General features: G+C 36.9%; 5 protein-coding genes across 11 annotated transcripts; 3 read left to right on the top strand and 2 right to left on the bottom strand.

Moving 5' to 3' along the window:
* The first annotated feature begins 934 nt into the window (after positions 1–934).
* Positions 935–2,644, top strand: LOC110164145 (ATP synthase subunit g, mitochondrial-like). Its single transcript, XM_020929179.2, has 3 exons — positions 935–1,078; positions 1,774–1,934; positions 2,461–2,644. Exons 1-3 carry the CDS (start codon positions 1,027–1,029, stop codon positions 2,557–2,559), a joined length of 312 nt encoding a protein of 103 aa, XP_020784838.1. The 5' UTR covers positions 935–1,026; the 3' UTR covers positions 2,560–2,644.
* Positions 2,645–2,655: 11 nt separating this feature from the next.
* Positions 2,656–4,434, bottom strand: ift22 (intraflagellar transport 22 homolog (Chlamydomonas)). Of its 2 annotated transcripts, none has more exons than XM_020929178.2 (6): positions 4,354–4,434; positions 4,135–4,232; positions 3,875–3,957; positions 3,717–3,803; positions 2,962–3,164; positions 2,656–2,884 (listed from the first exon to the last, which is right to left on the bottom strand). In XM_020929178.2, exons 2-6 carry the CDS (start codon positions 4,168–4,170, stop codon positions 2,736–2,738), a joined length of 558 nt encoding a protein of 185 aa, XP_020784837.2. In that variant the 5' UTR covers positions 4,171–4,232; positions 4,354–4,434; the 3' UTR covers positions 2,656–2,735. The 2 variants fall into 2 exon arrangements, with proteins under 2 accessions (XP_020784837.2, XP_055007552.1); XM_055151577.1 differs by having other exon boundaries at positions 4,135–4,270; positions 4,354–4,398.
* LOC110164188 (outer dense fiber protein 2-like) lies at positions 4,260–12,707 on the top strand. 3 transcript variants are annotated; one of them, XM_055151570.1, is made up of 17 exons: positions 4,260–4,627; positions 4,920–5,073; positions 5,303–5,411; positions 5,494–5,622; positions 5,969–6,043; positions 6,147–6,218; positions 6,298–6,414; positions 6,750–6,935; positions 7,189–7,298; positions 7,424–7,559; positions 8,251–8,361; positions 8,859–8,963; positions 9,434–9,592; positions 10,393–10,493; positions 11,118–11,280; positions 11,735–11,860; positions 11,928–12,707. In XM_055151570.1, the coding sequence occupies exons 2-17, from the start codon at positions 4,934–4,936 to the stop codon at positions 12,099–12,101; spliced, it is 2,013 nt and encodes a 670-aa protein (XP_055007545.1). In that variant the 5' UTR covers positions 4,260–4,627; positions 4,920–4,933; the 3' UTR covers positions 12,102–12,707. The 3 variants fall into 3 exon arrangements, with proteins under 3 accessions (XP_055007545.1, XP_020784888.2, XP_055007546.1); XM_020929229.2 differs by having other exon boundaries at positions 4,909–5,073; XM_055151571.1 differs by lacking the exon at positions 9,434–9,592 and having other exon boundaries at positions 4,260–5,073.
* A 20-nt stretch (positions 12,708–12,727) lies between these two features.
* On the bottom strand, positions 12,728–19,582 carry LOC110164096 (CCN family member 1-like). Of its 4 annotated transcripts, XM_055151575.1 has the most exons (8): positions 19,455–19,582; positions 18,158–18,247; positions 17,921–18,046; positions 16,128–16,412; positions 15,471–15,684; positions 14,593–14,913; positions 13,908–14,110; positions 12,864–13,381 (listed from the first exon to the last, which is right to left on the bottom strand). In XM_055151575.1, exons 4-8 carry the CDS (start codon positions 16,167–16,169, stop codon positions 13,091–13,093), a joined length of 1,071 nt encoding a protein of 356 aa, XP_055007550.1. In that variant the 5' UTR covers positions 16,170–16,412; positions 17,921–18,046; positions 18,158–18,247; positions 19,455–19,582; the 3' UTR covers positions 12,864–13,090. The 4 variants fall into 4 exon arrangements, with proteins under 4 accessions (XP_055007551.1, XP_055007550.1, XP_020784784.1 ...); XM_055151576.1 differs by having other exon boundaries at positions 12,728–13,381; positions 13,923–14,110; positions 16,128–18,046; XM_020929125.2 differs by lacking the exon at positions 19,455–19,582 and adding an exon at positions 19,371–19,446 and having other exon boundaries at positions 16,128–18,046.
* An 80-nt stretch (positions 19,583–19,662) lies between these two features.
* Positions 19,663–22,770, top strand: bcl10 (BCL10 immune signaling adaptor). Its single transcript, XM_020929200.2, is given in 4 exon segments — positions 19,663–19,796; positions 20,387–20,598; positions 20,600–20,673; positions 21,500–22,770. Coding segments are annotated over 4 exon segments (726 nt in total). The 5' UTR covers positions 19,663–19,742; the 3' UTR covers positions 21,886–22,770.
* The last annotated feature ends 204 nt before the right edge of the window (positions 22,771–22,974 follow it).

Genomic DNA, 22,974 nt, shown 5'->3' with positions numbered 1-22,974 from the left:
TCAACAACAGAAGACAGATACAGTAGGGCAGACAGTAGACTAAATAACAAAAACTAAGACAGAGTTCAAATATAGTTAAAAATACAATACAAAAATACAAAATACATCAAGATGATCAAAAACAATTAAGGTTAAGTAGCTAAATATAACACCAAAGCATTTTTAAATGAAGGGACAGAAGTTATGCGCAAATCAATGAGGGATATTTAAATGAGTGTTTTCTGATTCTTGAGACAACAAAAAATATCTGATCTGCGTGGTGTAAATTGTAAGCGGATCTGAATGGAATTAAAATACTGTATGAGATATTCAGGAAAACAATGCATTTAAAGATGAATAATAACCAGTGGAGTTGTAGATAATACTTTACATATTCCATTCTAAGTAATAATTTCCCCATACTCAGACAGGCTGGAAAGTTATGGTGCAACTTGTTGTTCAAATTAATTAAGTGTTGGCAATGATGAATGAGAGGAGTCTGAGTAATGCTTCAGTTTATGTCTATGTGCCAGGCAACCACAGAACTATAATAAAATCTTAATATAGATCCATGCGGGTAAAAGAGAAGGTTAATGAACATGATTGGCAAAGTGTTCCGCAAGTGAAGTCTGATTTGAATACAGAAAAGGATCTCTCTGCTGCTGCACGACGTTTTTGTGTTAACATTGCTATTCATCACACTGTACAAAACAAAAAAAATTAACCTATGTCATCGTTAAAACTGAAATGAAATGGAAAACACACACACACAAAAGTACTCACACTTTTCCCCTTCAATGTTCTTTTTATGGTTCTCTTACGCACGTTCGAGGCACTTTGGCAAGTTGTTTGAGCGCCACCTAGCCTCCAGGAGAAGACGTTTTACTTATATATATAACCATCTTTTTTCTATTTATTTTTTAGCATAATTAAAAAAAACTTTATCTCGGCTTTTACTTTGAAAAATAATAAACCGGAAATCCCTTTTTACTTTCGTTTTTAGAGGAGCAGCGGTGACATCCAGCTGTTCTTGTAAAGCTGCTCAGAATGGCGCAGGCCCTGCAAAAACTGGTCGCCAAAGTTCCCAAGCTGGTCATTGGTAAGATTTTTGTACAATAACTTTGTATAAAGGCATACCAAAACAAAAACGAAATGACATCGAGAAAGCCTCTGTACAACCTCTATGACCTCTACTCAGGTGCAGCTGGTCGATTCTCATTGTCATTTAGTGAAATAACGAAGACATAACTTTTTAAACTATAAATTCTCTATTTGGTATTCGGGTATGCTTGTTCATGTAGCATAGGCAAAGATTTATGAATAATCGTCAGTGTGGCCAGTGAAAGTTTTATTACAAGAGTCCCAAAGTTTCAGTAATAAGCTACTCTTATTCTTAGTCATTCAGACCTGTTATTTATGTTATTTATCATGTAACCAAGATATGTTCCTATTGCATGAATTTCTATGTGTTTGCCTACATTTGGGGAAGTTAAAATTTTGTCTAAAGATCACTAATTTGATGTAAAATTGTATAATTGTAATGACTGTAGTAGTGACTAGATATTCAGTTACATGGCCTACATAAGTGTGACACATTGTCTTTACCACATTTAATCACTCTCACTGGAATTAGAAATTACAAAGACCTGCATGGATTTGTCAGTGTTGGGTAAAATGTCTGCAGGTTATAAACAAGCACTCTGTTTTAAATAGCATGAATCACTATTCATGTTGCTGTCATGTATGAATTATCCCCAGGCTGCTGAGTCTGATTGATCATTCCTGTCATTTCAGGTGCAGTGACATATGCTAAACCTCGGCTGGGGACTTTCTGGTACTACGCCAGAGTGGAACTGGTGCCTCCGACTCCGTCTGAGATTTCTAAAGCCATTGAAGCAGCAAAGGGTCTCGTCAAGAGCTACAAGGCCGGACGTGTAGGGCAAACAACAGTCAAAGTGAGTTTAATCAGTAGCCTTAAGCTACTGGAATGAATATTTTTCACAGCTTGTTGGTGTTTATGCAATGTTACTATATTATATTAATGTGAAGGCCATTAATTTAATTATCTCCATCTCACAAAACAGAGCAGGGGTTATTTGACAAAATATAAACTAAATGGCATCTAAAATAAGAATAAACTTGACTTAAAACAAGCATAACCAATACATATTATATCTATTTCAAAATCAAAGTAAGTTTTTTTCTGCCATTGTCAGTGAACAATGTTCACAAACTGAAAACTTGTTTCTGTGTTATGATGCAACAATAAACAAAGAATAATAATATAATATGATACAATTTATACCAAAGGGAATTTTTTTTTTCATTACAGAAATGCGGCACAAGAAAAATAAAGAAAACTCAAATTAAATATCAGCACCATAATAAAAAATTAAATTCAGTAAATTTGTATTTTCTTCTTGGCTAAAGCCCAGGTGAAAATAACATAATATAATTTTCCATATTGCTTGTGCTTTCTAGGATGCTTTGAGAAATGGACTTGTCACAACTGAAGTGTTGATGTGGTTCTACATTGGAGAGTGCATCGGCAAAGGAGGGCTGGTCGGATATGACGTCTGAATCACATGAATGATCATTTGTACACATGCAGTATATATATATAGCAAACTGTGCAAATAAATTTTATAGAGAATTTTATCACAAATCGAGATAATGTTTTATGTCAAAATCACATATTTAATGGGGTCACTAGAAAACACGTCTATTCAGGGTTAGTTACAGATTTGACCATTTCTTTACATAATAATCGACATCTCCTCTCGCTCCCTACTCTCTGACATAGCTTCCACAACTTTTCCTAGATATCTGTTGAAGGCTTTCCTTACATCTTCAGGCTCATCCTCCAAATTGGACTTTATCAGTGGAAATCTGTTCAGAGGCGAGGCTGCATTACGGAAAGGTTGAGAGACAGTTAAATTAAACATATTCACTCAATGACTCAAAATAACCTGTGATTTTTACCTAAGGAAATGTGTCCCCTCTCTGCTCCACTGCCTGGTTTGTTGTGAGCTATGAGCAGACACTGATTTTCCTGTAAATTATGGGTGGAGATGAACATTGAATGCCATGTTTCAATTTCCTTGAGGTGGCTTGGGACGTCAGGATTGAACACAATTACCACACCATTGCAGTCTTTCATGAATATAGGCCAGCATGATTCAAATCTATAACAAGAAGAAGTTATTAAGGGTTGCACAATATATTACAATTTATTGCAAAGGATACAATTTAGATAGAATATCTTTTGCAAAGAACAAAATATTTTTTCTTTATTGAAGAGTCAGTTGCAGAAACATTCATGGGATTCTTGGATTAATTTATCATCTGATATTTCAGTTGTGTTAATGCTCCTAGAGTTGTGCTCCCTCAGCAGTCCTATTATTTAAAGATAAAGCAAATCTAATCGCAATTTAATTTCCCCCCTCCCAAAAAACACAACAAGTGCAGATAAACAGATGTATCTACTGTTGAGCACTTGTGGACTTTGAAATGGATTGATGAACACATCTTTCAGAGTACTCTCTTAAATGTAACCTTTTATTAAAGAATCACAACGTGGTAGGAGTAACAGTAGTAGCTGTAGTACAGTGTAATTAGCAGTAATAAAATCCATAACACAGAACTATTAATGAAAATAGCAAGAGGTGCTGGTAGGCATGGTAGTTGTATAACAGAAATAGTTGCAGTTCTTTCTATTTATTAACTTTACGACCTACTTGAAATCTCCAGAACAATCCCAGAGCTCGACCTTGCAGTCTCTGTTATCACTACCTCCTTCTAAAGGGCACTCAAACTCCAGGATCCTGAGGAGAGCGAATGAGTCCATTGTAATGACGTCCTAAAAACAAAATGTAAATCTCAAATGCACTCTTACCTTACTCCTACTGTAGGTTTGTATTCGCCTCCCACGTTTTCTGATATGTCTGATAGGAAGTTAGCCAGAACTGTTTTTCCACTCTGAAAGGCAGAAAATACACACATCCCCGGTTAGTAAAGTTAGCACGCGAGCACAGAGCAGCAATGTTCGGCTGTATATAATAAGCTGGGAAAGAACCAAATTAGCTCTTTGGCACTGTTTGATTACTAATAAAAGTTATATACACACAGACGGAGATGGACATACTGTTTACTTACCTCGGTCGGGCCAATTAAGACTATTTTGACATGCATTTCTAGCCAGGGACCGCTGCTATCGGTCAGTCCACCTTTAACGCGATGTTGAATCCATGCAACTATCCCGATGAAATAAAGAAGAATAACTCCTTGTTTACTATAAAATCACGGGTCGCTTAATATTATGCAATGAATATGCTTCGTAAAAATGACTTAAAAAAGGAATTTATGGTAGTTTACCAGTTTTCGCCCAAGCCTAGCTTAGCATCGCAGTAAACTTCCTGGTTGTTTCCATGGTTTCAGTGAAAGGGGCGCTTTCTCATTGGCCACTGTAAATGTCAATCAAGTTATTCCCGCCTTTAGATAAGGTAGAGCCAATCAGCGGCAAATAAATACACACACGCTTCAGGTCCAACCAATCGAGTTCATCCATTTAAAAACGAAAGCGACCAATCCAAGCAGAGGGCTCTTGAGTTTTGCGTCTGCTACAATCGACCCTTGCGGAGGTGTTAACGTAAGTAATGTAGTTTTTAACGGTATTGTTCAATGAGTTAAGTTAACTTGTCAAACATACTAGCGCATATTAAACTTTGCATGATATTGCGGACAGAATTGATTTTCGTTGAATATGACAAAAACCTGAAATCACTCTAATAATGTTGTTGCCATGGTATAGGTTTGCAATGCTTACAGGACATCATAGACTCCTATGGTCCTGTGCATGCACTCCGACTATGTAACGCTAGTATAAGACAGTTATATTGTAACTTGGCCATTTCCTGTGCTACTTCTTAGTTTGTTTACAGTTACCGCCGCAGTTATGTCCCCGGAGGATCGCCAGAGTCCTACTCGTGGTATCGGCAAGTCCCATGGGGAAGACGCCCCTCTGAACTGTGGTGATCTGGACACCTCCCCAGAGGAAAGGAATTGGGCTAAAACACGCTCAACTCTTCAGCCCAGGTGGATTAAGGAAAAAAGTGAAAAATAATAATAACAGTATTTAGAAATAGGTAAAACAAAGCAAAACAAATATGAGATAATACCGTGCTATTTTTTCTATGATTATTAATTCAGTTTATTCACACTATGCGATCAAGGAGATTAAGTACATAGAAGAACTAAGCCTTTTTTTTTTTTTTTTTTACAAACATGAAAATTATGCATTATGAAGTTCTGATTTCATTTTTAGTCATGGAGAGAGCCACTTTCTCCAAATGCTCATGGATGCTGAATCTGCTGCCAATGCTGCTGCTGCTCAACTCGTCTCTTTTAAAGATGCTCTGGACGATGAAACAACAGTGAGTGGCTCAAGGGCAGACAGATCCCTTAAAGCATTACAGCTTAGTTTAAAGGTAATGGTATAAAACATGTTTCTTTGAGGCTTCCAGACAGACAGCACATAAAAGCAGAATCACACGACAGAAAGGGCTTCTTCTGGAGAAACTGGATGACTTTCGACATATAAATAAATCTGTTCGTCAGACATTGAAACAACTCCAACAAGCAGAGGTTTGCTGTCTTTCATTTTGTAATTTTTACTGACACTGTGCATGGTTTATATAATGCTGGTTCCAACAGTTATAATTGTTTTAATGGAATTCGTAGTTATTAACTTGCATGATTCCACAGAAAGCAAAAGTTAAAACAATTATTTAAAACGTTCTTTGTGTACATTTTATGCCATATTGTGGAATATTATAGCCAAAGAAACAGCATTTCCATGGAAACAAACCCGCTCATAGTAAGGATAGTAATAACAACAGCAACAAAACTTCAAAACATCCTTTTATTTTGTCTTTTTTTTTTCTTTTTGGCTAAAAAGTATTATTAAATTTGTACTATCTGTGTGTTTTAGGCTGAGCAGGTGCATGCAGACAAACAAGTTCACAATCTACTGATGAGGATTTCAATGGCTGAAAATGAAAATGAGGTACCCGTTGGAGATTTACTTTTTTTTATTTACTGCAGCTTACAAATATGGAATACAAGCATATTGCACATTCTGATTGTCACATATATACTGTTTCTTAAAGGTTTTAAAAAAGGATTTATGTGAAATGGGAAAAAGACTTGAAGAACTGAGGGATCAGAGAAAAGAAGAGCAGGTAGATCTATTACAGCGTTGATTTCTGTCTTTGAGTCCATCACTGCTTTTGTTAAAGTGTTGACTTTTATTCCCTTCAGGACTACACCAAAAGTGCAGTCAATTTTACCAAATCAGTTGAGGCGACGCGTGCTCACCTTCAGGGCCAGCTCCGGAGTAAAGAGGCAGAAAACAACCGTCTGACTGTGCAACTGCGGGTACAAAACAACACTGCAAAAATGAGAAATCAAGATGTGTTAAAATTACATGTTTACAAATAATGACTTACTTTTCAATCATGGGGTAAGTCTGGTCAATATGGAGATGAAGGAAACTCTTTTCTCCTATTGGTTAGCCTGTTTCTACTTGTCGGTCAATAACAGTGAAGTATGTCCTCTAAGTAGAAGCATTTGACCTTAGTGACCTCTTAGACAATTTATGTATAGTTCAATGAGTTTTCACCAAGTCTAGTTTTTTTGCAGCACAGATTTACCCTTGGAATAAATAGTTTTGTGATACTATTAAAGACTCTCCAATTGTGTTGGGGCTGCAGACTTTGGAGCGGACAGTGACTCAACAGAGGTTGGAGATGGAGGATTTGAAAACTTCGTTCACTGCGCTGAGAGAAAAAGCAGCACAGGATAAAGAGGCGCTGAAGAAGGCCACCCGGGCACAAAAACACAGGGCTGAGCGTTTCGAGGCAGCAGTGGAAAAGTGTTACGCTCAGTTGAAGGAAAAGGTGGCTCTTTCAAAATCCAGCTCATACTGATATATTTAATTTTAATTTAAAAAAGTGGAATATGATAAAACTTTTAAATTTTGCATTAGAAGTGTTTTCAATGGATTCCTTTATTTTGAGTATAATGCAGACATTACACACATTTTATGAGCTTCTCTAATTTAACTGATGAATAATTCTAATCCATTCATTGACATCATAACTGGTGCACTTATCGGTTGCTATTTATTAATTTGCTTTTGTGTATTTGTAGGAGGCAGCGCTTACCAATGCCCGTCTTCAAAGAGACTCCAAGAAGCGCCAAAAAGAACTGATAACGGACGAGAAAGACAAACTTATTTCTCAGATAACCTTTTTAAAGAGGTTGGTGATAGTCCTTTATTACAGCAATTCTAAAAATGGATGTCACTTTGAGTTAAACTACCTACTATGTAATATTTTGTCCATGATGTTTCCATAATTTTAAATCAAGCATTTCTTTTTTGCAGCCAAATTATAGAGCTAAATGCAAGGCTACTGAAGGAAAGGGAGGACCTCACTACTGCCAATGAAAGCATGATGCAGAAGATCCAAAAGCTCACAGCTGAAAACGGAGACCTCAGCTTCAATAATGCAACACTCAAGGTACAACAGCATGTCTGACAGTCACATGTGAGAGAGCCACTGTAATTTACACTACACCCTTATTTAAAATTAACACATTTAATTGTAGCCTATTTTGAAACCAGTTATTTTCAAAATGTCCTACTAATACTGTGATCTTTGCAGTTCATGGCATAGTTATTATACTTTAGGTTAGGGCTCACCAAACTTTTAATTAGTTCAATGTTCAGCTTGGGTCTTATTCACCGAGAGGTCCACTCAGACGTCTAAGCATGTGGTATGCCAGAATTCAGACATTAGAGGAACAAATTTCACTTTAACCCTTTGAAAACAAATGACTTTCTATATTAATTCCTGAATATAAACATATAGACTTTTAATCATTGCTATCTAACCGAAAAATATAACATTTTCTAGCCCTAAAGTCTGAACTCTGCTCCAAACCACAAGCTTTTACATACAGGATTGGCTGTTGAGCCCTTAAAAAGCCAGAGCTTATCATTGATAGTTAGAAATGACTGAATCTCAAACTCGATTAAAATCCAATTAATTGCATAACCCTACTTTGTTTCACAACGCAGATTATAAGGGACGCGGTGCCCTTCCTCAGCTTTAGACTCTCTTTTCTGTTTTCTTCTTATTGTCAATCTTATAATGCATTATGACAGAGTCTTTGTTTACACAACAGAAATTAATTCCTTGTATCTCTCAGGCATCTGTTGCTCAGTTGGAGGCACAGCTGGCCGACTGTGAGGCTGCTCTGGTGGAAGAGAAACTTGTGTCTCAAGAGAAAAACCACGAAGCCAAACAATTACAACATCAGGTAGTTAGCACTGGCACCTAACTGGACACATGACAACACAAAACATATGAGATGCTAACTAACAAGAACAAGAAGGAACAAAAAAAAAATCATGAGACTTTTTAGTTAGTGTTTTCTCTAGTGTGGTTAAACTTATATTTTGAAATAAGACAGTTGCATCCCATGAAAGAGCAGTTTTTCTTCTGCAGTAAAAACATTATTGCAGTATTAACCTATCTCTAAAGATGTTAATTCAAGACCTTTTGTTAAACGACAGAGTAATGGCTCCAGTTTTTCATCATTCTAAAATCCTTGGAACCAGTTGGTTGAATGTCTCTCCTCAGAGCCCACTCTTCATCCTCATTTCGCACAGTTCATCCTCCTATTTTATGGGAAAATACAAAACATTAATATTTGCACACAGTTAAATTGGAAAATAGAAATCTGTAGTACATCAGTGTATCTTTTCTTTGATTATGACAAAACAAACCACCTCTAATCCATCTTTTTCTTCACAGGTAGAGGATCTTAAAGCGGAAATTGCTAAAACAAGAATGCTGCATGCTGGTGTTTTAAAGCAGATAGAAAGCATTCAAGATGGGAGAGAGGCAGGAGTTGAAAAGGTAATATTTATGTCTTGATTGATTGAAACAATATTAATCAATATTAATTAATGTTGAATTGTATGTGGAATATTTTTATGAGCCAATTGTTTGGGGGTTGATGAAATGGTTAATAATAATAATACTTGAATTATATAATAACAATAATAATATTATCTTGAATTAGCATTAGCAATGTCTATATTTCATGTTATGTACACAGCTGGAACTACTTATTATTTTATTTTTAAATAATTATATGTAAAGCAAAGTAAAGAATTATATAAAAACTAAAAGACTATTTAAGCTGCTCTCATATTGATTTTGAAAAAAATATATGATGAAGAGAGCTGTTCAAAAGTTATATTTGTAGATTTTACGATCTTTAATAACAAATCTTGTTACTTATTCTTTAATTGCTTGTTATAACTCATTATTTTTGTTCACTCCCACACATGTGGCTCTGTGGGGTGCCTTGCTCATGGGCAAAGGTGAGGCAGGAGCTGCAGGTTCGTGTTGACGGTCTGAAGTCGTACCCACAGTCTCTGAGTTCAGCCAAACACAGTCTCCGTCAGTGTGAGGAGAGGCTGCGACGCTGTGAAATGAAGTGTGCAGAAAAATCAGAGTCCATTAAGCAGCTACAAGCCAAGGTTTAAAAATGAGTGCTATCCATCTGTCCACTAGGCTGTAGTGATCTCCCCTGTGTGCATTTAGTTTGAGGGATTGATGTGGATTGGATTGCAGTGGAAATATTATCATTATTTACTGGTATTTACTGTTTACTTCAGTGTGTTTGAATGCTCCTTTATATTTCACTGGGAGACTGCTGTCTGAATGGAGAATGGTTGTCTTTATTCCCCAAAATACCTTAAACAAGCATTCTGACCGTGAATGAGGACACCTTTCAACAGATCCGGGGTCTCATTTATAAAGCTTGCTTGCACACTACGCATTGCAAACTACGGGATTAATGAAACTCCTCCTAAACGCAGTGCCTTGCTCATCTCTACGGCAGCTAGGACCCTGCCATATGCTCTGGAGACACGAGGGAAAAATGTTTGATCAGGTCGCATGTTAATGCCAGTTTTGATGTAGTCTGAGTCTGAGTAGAGTGAGAAATTATTACAGATAAATAATTTAATGTGAAAGATTGTGTTTGAAAAGTTTATTTTTTTATTGATATATCATTTATATTAAGTCTTTATTTTTTTACATTTGGATGCAGTTGATTTGTCTGTCTCAATTGATGTCGCAAAAGGACATACACTGGGCAGAATTTTAAAGAAGTACAATTCAATACACCATGAAACTGAAAGTAAAAGGAACATAAGAAGTTGTGTGATCTCTCCTCAAAGTATAATCTTGCCTGTGATTTGAAAAGATCCTATCTGCTCTCCTCCTTTTAAATTCATGCTTTATACACAAATTCTAGACTCTGCTTTTTGCACAGATGGAGAGTCAAAGGAAGCAGCTGAGCTCGTCCACAGAGATGAAAGAGTCCATCCATGAGGCCAATTCACAACTGCAGGAGAAAGTTCATTCGATGCAAATGTAAACACATCTTTTAATCGTTCCTATCCTTTTAATTTTTAATGTATATACCTCATTGTGTCATTACAATAGTGTACTGTTACAAATCAACAATAATAATTTCAGCAGGCGACCCCATCTGCTACCTGCTTATTCTGGATTGTTCCACAGTATGGCATTAAACCAGGACAAGTTTCACGTCAGATCTGTGGAGAGGCATTACTGTCTTGTGTAATTGAATAAATGCATGATGGATACATTTGCTGAACACGGAACATTCCAGAGAAAGCTGTAATATCTCCATAGAGACAAGCAGGTGGCGAACTCCGAACCAGAAAAGTTACATTGACCTAATGAACGTTGTGATGAACCTAGCAGTAGACTTGTTTTAAAGATGACACAGTAGTGTTTTTATGTCAGTTCTATTTGCAGATTTTTGTTATATAAGATGTGCTCATAATGTTGCATACCTTCAAAACAACCATTTTAATAATTTCTTGAACACAATCATTTATAGAGCATTTCTGCCAGTGAAACCTCATCATGTCAGAATCACACAAAGCTTCATTGTGCTGTCAGTGGATGGAGCGGTGTTCTTGTTAGCTGTTTTTGTCGTCTAACTGTTGTGAAATTTAATCTGTGCAGGGCGATGGACAGTTTGCAGCAGGAGAACACAGAGCTGATCCAGAGGTTGGGTCGTCAGGAGGAGGCTGTGGGCATCAGTAACAGACAACTGGACCAGCGCTCGTCTGAATGCCACGCCCTCAGCCGCCAGCTCGACTCCGCTCTGTCTGATGTCACACAGCGGGTAACAGCAACACTGGCACACTTTTATTACTCCATAGAAAAAATTTAGTTATTTTGATTTTGTGTTTCCATACTATATACATGTGTTTTCTTCAGTATGAACAATGCATGTACAGTGACAAAATAACATACACTTCACCTTAATGTCCCACTCCAGTAATGGATGGCTGTATGCAGAAAGAATATGCAATTATTATCCTCCTGATTGACTCTGGCGACTCTGAATCAATAACGCAATTAGCCATAAGAAATGTAAGAAGTTGCCCACTTTATTTCCCCTTACTAAATGGCAACTGTGTATTAAATATCAGTTGAAAGTATACAAACATTTCATTCAACATAGTTGCATACCTGTCTACGAAGTTTCTGCAGTGACCATGTACTGTATCTATGACAGAAATATATTAATAACAAAGCAAGTAGGAATGATGTGCAATTTGCTTTTTATTTTTCAGGTCAGCAAAGTTAAAAACCAAGCTGCTGCTCGGGAAGAGGCTCTTCAAACCAAGATTTTGGAGCTAGAGGCACAAATATGTAGAAGAGAAAAAGAACTCAGTCTACTGCGACAGAGCAAGATAACCGTAAGTATTGCTCTTAAAATAATTGCCATAAAAATACTTTGAACTCATTATTTATGTGAATTTACAGGCAGAGAAGCAGTTTGAAGTACGTCTGAAAGATCTCCAGTGTAGCTTGGACAAGTCTGAGAGCCACAAACAGAGCATTCAAAACTATGTGGACTTTCTAAAAAACTCTTATACAACAATGTTTGATGAAGGACTGCAGGCAACGTGTTTTACTTCATCCTATTTTCTAAAATGACATACCTTAGTTTGCATCAGTAATTTACTATAATATTTATGACTACTTGATCAGCTGTGAATAAGGTAATGTATCTGTCTAAAGAGGATATATTTAAATTCTGTGATTTGTCTGTAATATTTGATTTTGTAATGCAATGTAATGTAATGAAAACGTTGTGAACTGTGAACTATGACCTGTGGTGCTACTGATTTTAACATACACATAAAAAAAAATTATAATATGGATTAGCCCTCCCATTCACTTTTAGATCTATGGCTATGATTTGTGGGCAGTTTCCTATGTCGACAGTGATTTTGTCAGGTTGTCCCACACAAAAGCTTAATTTTTATCTGTCTTTGCTTGTTTTTCTCTTTCAACACATCTTAAAGGTGCAGTAACTTTTGTGGTGGTCCACATGCTTGTCGCATACTGCTTAACCTGGAATGCTCCATTATGACATTTATTTTTATTTATTTTGAGGTGATTCAGATGTGTTTATAATGCCAGAAAATACCTTGAAAAACAGGCATTGTTATGATGTCTACCTTTAAAAAAAAAAATTAAATTTAAAGGTTTTTTAAAAATCATTATTAAACCCAAACCTGACTGTGTATAAATTCCTTCATTTAATACAGTTGACAGTTGATAAAGTATGTCATAGCTGACAACATGTTCATGTCAACAGAAAAAAACAACAACAAATAAACCTAATTTGTTTAACATTTTTAAGACACAATTTATCTGACCATTATGCCATAGTCATATTAAAAAAAAAACAATAAACTATAGTAATTGGCTGTTAATACGCACTATGTCATGTAAACAAAAAGCAACATCCCATGATTCTTCTTGTAATCATCATGTCTGTCTTGTCAAAAAACCTTAAATACTCAAAAATATTTCACAATATAAAATAAAACGATAAAATAACTAAAAGCTTTTATAAGAAGCAAAATGCACAGCTCCATTGTGTTGAAGCATAACTTACAATCATTTGTAATTATTCTCTAATTTTTGAGTTTGTGGACCTCATTAAATACATTATACACAGAAGTTGTTTCCGAGCAGTAATGGTCACACGTGCAGGACTGGATCAACATCACCATTCGAGTTACAGTCGCTCCATTTTTACACTTGAAAAGCACAGGTTCAGTCTGAGTCCGCTGGGGTCTGCAGCAACGCCCATCTACACAGCTCCCACAGAATCGAACCGGCAACCTCCTCACACTACGGCAGCCATCAAGGAACATTCTCACTGGCCTGGAGGGAGTTTGGATCTGCTGGCATTTCTGGCCATTCTGTTAAAGAAAAAATAAAAGCTGCTAAAACTGCATATTAATGGGTTTTAAAATAATGAAAAGTTGAGACCCTTGCAATATAACAGGAAGCTGAAATCATTGAACATTCCATACCAAGGCCTAGTCTTAAGTTTGAATCTGTGGTCAAGCTAAAGGTGCCCTGTTGTTATAGTAATTAAGCAATTAAAATAAAACATATCTACTGAATAGGGAAAGGTTCTCAAAAAATCTTTCAAATCAGGAAAGAATCATTTGTCTGAAACTCATGAATATCAGACATCAAATTATATTGCCCTACATAAATAAATGCATTCTTTTTATTAGTCGGATCTATTGGCACAGTATGCACAAGAAATAATAATTTGAAGTTTTATTAACTGTAAAATGTAGGAAATAAAAATTTAAAAATGTTTGGAAAATCACTGCCTCTGCATTTACTGAATCTGTATAATATTTAACAAGTAAACTGAATCCTCCACTTTTCTAGAATAAACAATAAAAAAAAAAAAATCCTAAGACATTATACCTTAAATGTTTGCACCTTATTCTGTTCACATGGTCGTACTTCACATATCCGAGTCTCAGTCACCATTTTGCATTGAGTTTCTTTGCTAATTGTCAGCCTGGTGGAGACTCCAGTGCCACAAAATCTGGAACAAGAGGACCAGTCTGTGGTCTGGGCTGCACAGTCAAGTTTTGCTGAGCTGTCCAAATTGTAAGTCCTGAAATCTGAAAGACAAATCACCAAAATGAACAATTTATTTTCATTTACAACGTACATCAAAAAAACACCACGGCCACTAACTGGTGAAGTGAATAGTAAGGCACTAATTATTTACGGTAATCATGGATTACAGCTTCTACCAGTAGGTGGTAGTCTAGAGAGTTAAACTTAATGAAACTTGAATGAACGAAATAAAACAGAAGTGCAGCTAGTTATGTTGTTGATGAGGATAAACTGTTGCATGTGGTCAAAAGCTCCAAAAGGTAAACTTTGCGTAATATAAGACATTTAGGAATTTTAGCAGGTTGAGACTGAATTGGATAAGGCAGCTACCACAGTTCAGATTGGAAGCGAGTATATGTTAAGTGTAATGGTCTAACAAGATCCTTGATCAGCTGGAAACAGACGAAGCACATTAGAAATGTAAAACCGTAGATATGTTATTAAGTAAATTTATCATTGTGGATATACAATATATGAAGCTCACCAGGTAAGTTCTCTGTCCACACTGTAGCCAGATTCTTTTCACTGTTAACAAAATGTTCAGATAGCCTTTGCTTTCTCCTGTATTTCTTTATTGTTTTCATCTCTTCTGGACAGACCAGTTGTTCGCAGCATCGCCCGGAGACCTTGACCAGTCTGGGATGGGGGCACCTGTCTTTGGGCAGGGGCAGCTCTTGTGGACATAGAGACACACAACCTACAGCTCCATTCAAACAGGTGCACTGCTGTTTACAGCTAGGTCTGAAGATCTCTCCATTTTGATAAATCTTCTTGTTGTATTCACAGGTTTGGCCATCAGATCTGGCTGTAGAGAACACAAAATGAATTATTAGCAATTACAAGACAAAGTTGTTAGAGGTGCACTGTGTAACATTTCTGGTGGAGGGTCCACCACCTGCTTGTTTCCATGATGTTCTTGTTTTGCTTGAAATATTACATAGTAAGTAATTAACTTGTCTATCTCCACTGGGACAAACAGGAGGAAGTGAAGTTATAGATCAGATCTGTGGAGAGATGACGCTGCAGAAGGGTATTTTTGAGCAAAACACATTTTAATAAATGTAAGATACATGGCATATATACAAGTAGACCTTAACCAATAGGTAACCTAGGTGGCCTATAGCACTTCATGGAGACAAACTGGGGGCTGGTCTTTCTACCAAAAATATCATAGTGCACCTGTGAACAAATCAGAAATGAAATAAAACAAACTATATAACTCAAGACCATGAGGACTGGGATATACTGTATATCACAGGAAATTCAGCAGTAATTATTATTACATAGCTACTTAATAGAGAAGGAATTGAAGTAACTGACAATCACAGAGAATTGTACCTGTCTTATCTTGCAAAGACATACCTCTACAAATGCCCTTATCTGCTGCATATTGCCCACCATAGTTGCACTCCAGTCCCTTGATGTGGTCACAGGGCTCTGTCTCACTGCAGTCTTCATTGAGCTGTTTAGCACACACTTTACAACATCCACAACCATCCGGGACGATACTGACCCCTGATAGACACACGGGTCCCTTAGGTGGACAAAGGCACTTCTGGCATGAGGATGATGATACCTAAAAATGCAATTAAAGGTGCACTTTGTCATTTTATTTTTATTTTTTTCTGATGGATGGTCTGCCACCTGCTTGTCTCCATGTAGATGTAGTTGCTTTTCCTGTAATATTTCACTGTATGCATTAAACGTTATCCATCTCCATAGGAACAAGCAGGCGACATCACTTGGCCAAATTGCGGGTTAGATGTGTAGAGAAGTGACGCTGCTGACAGTAAGTGCTGTATGTACGTTTTCAAATTTATTTGAACAATAATAGCTGTGGGAGATTAAGCAATAACATCTGCATAGACAAGTAAAAAGATAGAAAAGTTACATAGTGCACCTAACAAGTAAAAGGAATTCATTGAAATATATGTATATTGGGACTAAGGCATGTCAAAGGGCTAGTAATATAATATAGCTACTATTAAATTAATAAATGCATGCATAATAACAACTTACCAGTGCAAAATTAAAGATGACAAAGACCAGCACTGTCCACATCTTCAGTAGGAGATGAAGGTTGATTTTTTTTGTGGTAGTAGCAGTAGAGTAGACTGACAATGCACACTCTTTTGGGATGTTCCTCCCCCTTTTATAGTGCACTGTAGCAGTCCTGACGTATACTTGGTCTGAAGAGGTGTCCCGAAACTATGACAGGAATGCCTTGGCAAGTCCTCCCCTTGAGCCCAAAAGCCAGGCCCCTGAAAGTTCTTACAAATGCCAGCCAAGATCCAGCCTACATGACTTAAAGTCAACCACAGTATATAGTAGATGCATGATTCCACTTTGCACACATGTTACATACTGTGTTACAGGTGGAGAGGAACTGGGACAAAATGTTCAAAAATATGTAAATTCAGTTCTGATGTATTTAGTTGAGCAAAACTCAGCATAACAGACTACCTTGGATTAAATAAAGATTTGCATTTGTTTGTCTTGGGAAATGTTTTGTTAAATTGAAACTCATTACCTCCAAACTACATCAGTTTCTGTAACTGTCTGCTGCAGCACTGTTAATTGTAACACCTTTTAAGTAAAGTTGTGAAACAATTATAAGTGTTTTGAATGCTTATACATTATTTTAACCATGCATTATTAGCATGAGCTCGCTTCTCCTCCATATATCTTGCAACTTGACCCCGTGCCACCATCTGCTCATCTCTATGAACATGGACACATTTAATGCCATACTGTGATACATTCTATAGTCAAAGCAATGACATTTCCATGGAAACAAGCATGTGGTGGAGCATGCTCCAGAGAAGTTACGTAGTGCACCTTTAAGAAAGACTCATTCACAATCACAAAGGTACTCAAATATCCAGAGGGACACCTGTGCCCTATAACTGATGGGTTTCATTATCAGCCTGTGCCTGTGTGGGATGTCCCTTAGGATTTGACATACGGACACCAGCCGTTCTCCTGTAAATATTGAAGCTTTACTTTTCTCTGACCGCGGTCCTCGTATCTCACATGAAGCCATGTTTAGACTGAGATCACTGCTGGAATAAGACCCAGGACAGTGCTAAAGTCACACATGAGACTCCTGTCCATCAATGGAGAGGAGGGTGTGCACAGCTACAGTTTGTTTGACTTTTTGTTTGAATTTCTGAGAAATTATGATCATAGTCTTGTGGTATGCCAGAAGTAATCTTGGTATCCTTTGTCCATCTCCACAGAGGGAATAAGCACCACAAGCTCTCCTATTCCAGTCTTAATCATCTATTACCATTTGACTGCCGCTATCTACTACTGACCACTTCCAATATGCTCTTGACAAGGCAATTTTAATTCAAATAATAATTATTTCTGTTACTAGATCTACCACTACTACTTCCACTAAAATTACTATAATTACATTACTACTACTACCATTACTAATATTCATACTACAAATACTACAACTACTACTAATAAAATTGCTTCATCTCCTGCTACTATTACTCTTAACCTTATAAGGCAATAACACTATCCAAGTGTCTTCCACAAATGCTTTTAAAAGTCCAGGTAATTGGTTACTCTCCACAAGACACTACAGATTATGAAATAAAATGAAACAGAATTCAACCTGAGCAATGCCTAGGGCCAAATTCCTATCAAGAACAGCATTGCAGGTTACTTTGAAACAGTTGCCAGGATAAAACGCATCTCCAGCTCTGAACATCAAAGAACAATAGACGTTATCGAGCATCTCCTTTCATTATAACCTGTGAGGACATGAAGAGGAGGGCTGGCAAACAGCTCTGTCTTACCTAACTGATGAGGGTGAGCTTGAAATGGTGCCAGCCTCAAGTTGATGATGGGTGGACAAGGATGAGCTCAGAGCATTGGCAGATGTCTGGAAAATGCTGACTGTTGTGGTCAGTGGAAACTTTAGCCTGTAATAAGAAGAATTTGCAGAACATTGTTAGGTAGGGAGTATAATGGGGGACATGGAAGAAGCAGCTGGGAATGTTGCACAGAGCATGGGCAAGTGTTGTTAAACTGACCGGTTTGTAATTGTTCCACTAAGACAGGTGGCTTTGAGATATCCTCACATGGAGATCACGTCATTGGCCCAGTGCCTTCAGGATTATAAACTATTGAAATAGTTATGTATTTATTACACAACACTTGTTAAAAAGGCAATTACAATGGTGCAAATATGTCACACAGCTGTATTGCAATAGAAAAACAGCGTTTTTTGAACTAAAACACATAGTCCACATTGATCCGTTAGCCTCCATCAGTAGTTACATCCTTTAAGAAGACTAAGCTGATACAATTTTCCATTAATATTAATACATTAATTCGAATGTGTGATGCTATATCTATTGTGAAGGACCACTCAGATGAAAGAAAAGCTATTGCAGTCAAAGACAGAAGCAGGGCACGGTATGTGTTTTTACTCTTTGCCATAAAGAAAAATAATTTAAATATAACTTCACCTGACTGATCAAAATCTAGGCCTATATGTTGTGCCCATGACAGTCCATGACCTCTATCCAACATCTGAGTACAGTAGGACATACTTCCTATCTGATAGGCCTGTGTTCTTGCTCCAGTCTGCTTTGTAGAAATTGCAATATTATAAATTACTTTTTATCAGTGGTTTTACATTATAGCGGACCTTTTTGCTTCACATGCAAAGATTGAATGATGAGAAGACATGTTACATAACCAGAAGATATCAATCGAAACTTGCTCTGATGCCAGGCAGGTACACCCAACTTTAATGAAACATAAACAGTCTTTTGTCTGCAGCCTGAATACTGAAGAACTTCCAAACTCTGCACCACCACCGCCCAGATTTACCTTGAGTGCAGAACAGTATGAAACTAAGCATACTTAATATAGCCTACCTTATTAAAATAACCTGTTTCACCTGTTTGCCATTTTGCAATGATTGTAGAATACATTGTGGGCCTAATTAATATTCATGCATTTGCATTGCAACATAGTGATCTAAGGGCTAGGACGTCCTCCGTTCCCCAAAGGTACAATCATTGACTGTTTGTAGATTATATTAAAATCCAATCATTCTGAAACAGCCAGGCTTCAAAAATAAGAAAACACTGTAACCTGCTTATGAAGACAAATAGACTTGCAAGATCCAAAGCCCGACACCGACATCTACTGGACGGAATTAGAAAACTCTTCAACCTGCTTTTGAGTTACTCTTGACTCTTGGTACATAACAGGTATTTGAACTCGATAACTTACTCGCTTGAACCCGGAAGTCATTCAGTTTCGTTTATTTTAACTCCACTGGGCGATTGTTTTTAGTATAAGCCTCGTTACTTTTACCTGTGACGTGTTTATGTCATCACTTCAGCTCGTGTCGACGTAAAGCTCTACTTCAATCAGGAAGTCCGGGTTTTTTTTTTTTTTTTTTTCCGGCTCTTGAAACGTAAATGTACCGTGGATCTGCTCTCTTTTAACTTTTTTTTTTTATCATGATCCCTTACTTTCACCAGGCGTCACTTGACTCCCGGGGCATTTAAGTAAACTATAGCATTAGTAATTAATAGTTTACAAAGTTTTATAGTCGCGATTTCTTCCTCTGAACACCTGGAAAAAACTCTTTGGGGACAAATGATGGACGGTCCTCATCTGACAGAAGAGGAAATGACTGAGATTAAAAAAGACGTGAGTGTTTAGAAACTTCAAATGCATTATATCCATAAAGTAAACAAAAAAAGAGTTACAATGTGTAATGATATGTTACTCATCATTGTTTGTTCATGTACCCGATTGGTCCTTTTTAGGCCCGTGTAAATGAGGAAATCCCCTTCACGCCCTCGCTATGACCACATAACCACACTATTCTCACTTTTAGTGTAATATTATGCAGTGAAATCTTAATCTAATGAAAAAAATAAATACTTTTTTTTTATTTTTTTATTCTCCAACTGAGAGACAGTGATGTGCAGAAGCATAAGTCATCTTCTTTTACCTATTAGTCATAAAGATAAAATAACCTATAGGGAATAGGTTATATGGACTAAACTAGAGCAGGAACAAACCAAGTCTACACCAGAACTAAACTAGGACCAAAATTGGACCAAACATGGATACCTGTTTGACAACGTGAATCAAAGAAAATGTAGGATGTCAGTCATGAATTTAAAAAAAAAAAAAGTGTTGTTGTCACTTCCTTTAATTCCTAAACCTGTAAATGTGTAATAGCTTTGCCTTTGTAACATTTTTTTTTATTTTATTTTTTTTTTTTATCCCAGGTCTTGCTCCGGATGCGGCATTACCTGTGTGAAACTATCCGTGCGGAGCGTCACTTGGACTTCCTGAGGTCTAGGAGGATTCTGTCCCGGGACGATGCAGAGGAGATAGGTTGCCGAACTACTCAGAGGAAAAGGACTGCGTTGTTACTAGACTTTCTCACAGACAACCCCCGCGGACTGGATGCACTACTGGACTCCATCAGGGAAATGCGCTCAAAACTTCATCATCACCAAAATCACAGATGAAATGCAAAAAGCCAAAAATGAAAAGATTGAGTCTCTTAGAGGTGAGAAGACCCATGACGTTTCTATATTATAATATTTGCACATACTTGGATTGCAATCAAAATAGGCACTGAACCAGAACTAGAACAGGAACAAAGTCTACATCAGGACCAACCCTGTGAGAATTCATCCTTATTATATAAAGTCACAACATTGCCATCAAAAACCTCTCCGACTTTTAGACAACTGATCAACTGGTCAATGATACATTAAATATAGCTTTTTTCATTATACACAAAGCACTTTACATTGCATTGATATCAGTATTCACACCACCCACTCTAAGTTAGCTGCATTTAAACACTGTAACAACCCCAACACTATTACATTTTACACCACTAAACTTCTTTTGTTGAATGTGAAAATATTGTTCCTACAATAGTCCATTTAAAGATTCTGCCACTTCCAGTAAGCTTACCCACTTCCCATTATTCAGTTATTTGTTGTTTCGAGCGTAACTATGATTGACTACAGTTCTGAATAATAGCTGCACGACTAGGTGATATGACAAAATAAAATGTATCAAAAATGTCCTTCTATTGATCGATCACAGTTTGATTTTGGTTGGTCATATTAAAAACACATTTAAAAAGCCTTCAATATTAATTTCTAGAAAACAAAGACTCCTATTACTACTAATAAGAATTAAATTATCCCTCCTCTGTTCCAAATCACATGCTTTTACTGACAGGATTGACAGTAGACCTCTCAATTAAAAAGATCCTAACTGTCTGATCACTGACGATTAGAAAAGGCTTTCAGTTTAAATTTTGATTAATTACACAGTCCTAGTTAAATGTCGTATCTCTTTTTGCTTATTTCTTTTAGCTTCAGCATCCAGTTCATCTGACGTAGCTTGTGGCACTACATCCACCTCCGACCTCTCTTTCTCTAATACCTCCACTATGCTGTTCCACCCAGACAGCGAGAAGAGCCCCTCCTCTTCAGAATTAGCAACATCGCTCAACCTCATGTCTGACCAGAAGGTGGCAGAGTTGAGCTCTGTGGCCTGCTCTAACCTGCCCTCCACCTCCTCTAGTCTCCCCAAACCTGGAGACCCTGGGGCCCCACCTCTGCCTGATGAAATCCTGGTGGACTCCCCCTCAAATATAGATGCTGCCTCTCCTGGATGTTCTAGCACTGGAGGAGACCCCAACTTCCACCCACTCCGGTCGCGCTCACTCACTCCCAGTTCAGCCAGGAGCCTCTTTTAATAACCTCTAGAGAAAGATATTTATGGGTTTCAGCTTTTTGAAAAATGACTTTTTCCCAATCAAAATATATAATATTTTGTTTTAAATTGTTAATTGCTATGGTGACCAATGAACTGAACAGACATTGAAATGTTCATGGGTTTCAGCATTATTCAGCATTCAAAAGCTAATAATATAATATTTTTTATGAACTGGTACTTGCTATGGCAATGGTGCTGTTTTTTATTACTCTAAACCCATGTCTAAGAGACATTTACCCATGCCCCTTTTCAGGCTAAGAGAAAGAGAAAGATATACATTATCAAGAGACTTTGAAGTGATGTTACCTTGACAACAATAATCAAATCGGTGATCTTAGAAGTGTTCTGAAAATATATTTTTTCCCTTTTTTGTAACTGTTCAATTTCGTATAATGTGACTGCTTCATTTTCTGTAATTTGTCAAAGCTGCTGGTAATTTGACTACACTTTTATCACCTCACATACAATATACATCATATAATTTTCCTAGGTCATTTACTCAGTTCAGACTAGGTGTGCTGCAAAGGTGCCTGTATGTCTGATACTGTTCGGTTCTGCTGCCTATAAGTGAATGTTCTGAAGTTACATTAACTTAAATATTAACACTGGTTTATATCACTCTACCACAAGTACTCTTTTTTTTTCTACTACTACTGATACATATTGTACTATTTGTGTTCAAACTGTATGTGCTGTTTGTGTTGTAATAATGATCTATAGTAATGACTAGTCATGTGTCTATATTTATGTCAAATTAAGCCTTGATAGACAGTGCAAGTCAAACTGTATGAAATATGAAAAGGTTTATTGTGTCTAGAAGTATGGATTGTAAATTTCAATATACTCTTTGTTTTGTTAACCTCTGCTTGTTCTTTCATATATTTTGTATTACTTTTATTCAGCAAGCCAAGATTGAAATAGAACCTTAAGATTTAGATCGTCTTGTTTAGTTTACAGTTTCTACAGTACAGATGCAGCTTTTTCTCTCAGGTTGGTTGGTTCTCAAAATTAGCAAATGTCAGTGTAGAGACAGAGTGATCATGGTAAAAATGTTTTTATCTCTTCAAAA

The sequence above is a fragment of the Boleophthalmus pectinirostris genome, unplaced genomic scaffold, assembly GCF_026225935.1.
Source record: "Boleophthalmus pectinirostris isolate CB_2022bp ecotype Guang Dong unplaced genomic scaffold, ASM2622593v1 HiC_scaffold_16, whole genome shotgun sequence".
Classification (NCBI taxonomy): domain Eukaryota; kingdom Metazoa; phylum Chordata; class Actinopteri; order Gobiiformes; family Gobiidae; genus Boleophthalmus; species Boleophthalmus pectinirostris.
This window is presented reverse-complemented; position numbering and strand designations above follow the sequence as displayed.

Excerpts from the sequence above, each read along its gene's own strand:
- LOC110164188 (XM_055151570.1), top strand. The coding sequence starts at position 4,934 with ATGTCCCCGGAGGATCGCCAGAGTCCTACTCGTGGTATCGGCAAGTCC. Across the intron at positions 6,044-6,146 it reads TGGCTGAAAATGAAAATGAG|GTTTTAAAAAAGGATTTATG; the intron begins GTACCCGTTGGA and ends TGTTTCTTAAAG. Across the intron at positions 10,494-11,117 it reads AAAGTTCATTCGATGCAAAT|GGCGATGGACAGTTTGCAGC; the intron begins GTAAACACATCT and ends TAATCTGTGCAG.
- ift22 (XM_020929178.2), bottom strand. The coding sequence starts at position 4,170 with ATGCATGTCAAAATAGTCTTAATTGGCCCGACCGAG. Across the intron at positions 3,804-3,874 it reads AAACCTACAGTAGGAGTAAG|GATCCTGGAGTTTGAGTGCC; the intron begins GTAAGAGTGCAT and ends CGCTCTCCTCAG. Across the intron at positions 2,885-2,961 it reads GAGGGGACACATTTCCTTAG|CCTCGCCTCTGAACAGATTT; the intron begins GTAAAAATCACA and ends TCCGTAATGCAG.
- LOC110164096 (XM_055151575.1), bottom strand. The coding sequence starts at position 16,169 with ATGTGGACAGTGCTGGTCTTTGTCATCTTTAATTTTGCACTG. Across the intron at positions 15,685-16,127 it reads TCATCTTTAATTTTGCACTG|GTATCATCATCCTCATGCCA; the intron begins GTAAGTTGTTAT and ends TTGCATTTTTAG. Across the intron at positions 13,382-13,907 it reads ATAAGGTGCAAACATTTAAG|AATGGCCAGAAATGCCAGCA; the intron begins GTATAATGTCTT and ends TTTCTTTAACAG.
- LOC110164145 (XM_020929179.2), top strand. The coding sequence starts at position 1,027 with ATGGCGCAGGCCCTGCAAAAACTGGTCGCCAAAGTTCCCAAGCTGGTC. Across the intron at positions 1,079-1,773 it reads AGTTCCCAAGCTGGTCATTG|GTGCAGTGACATATGCTAAA; the intron begins GTAAGATTTTTG and ends CTGTCATTTCAG. Across the intron at positions 1,935-2,460 it reads TAGGGCAAACAACAGTCAAA|GATGCTTTGAGAAATGGACT; the intron begins GTGAGTTTAATC and ends TGTGCTTTCTAG.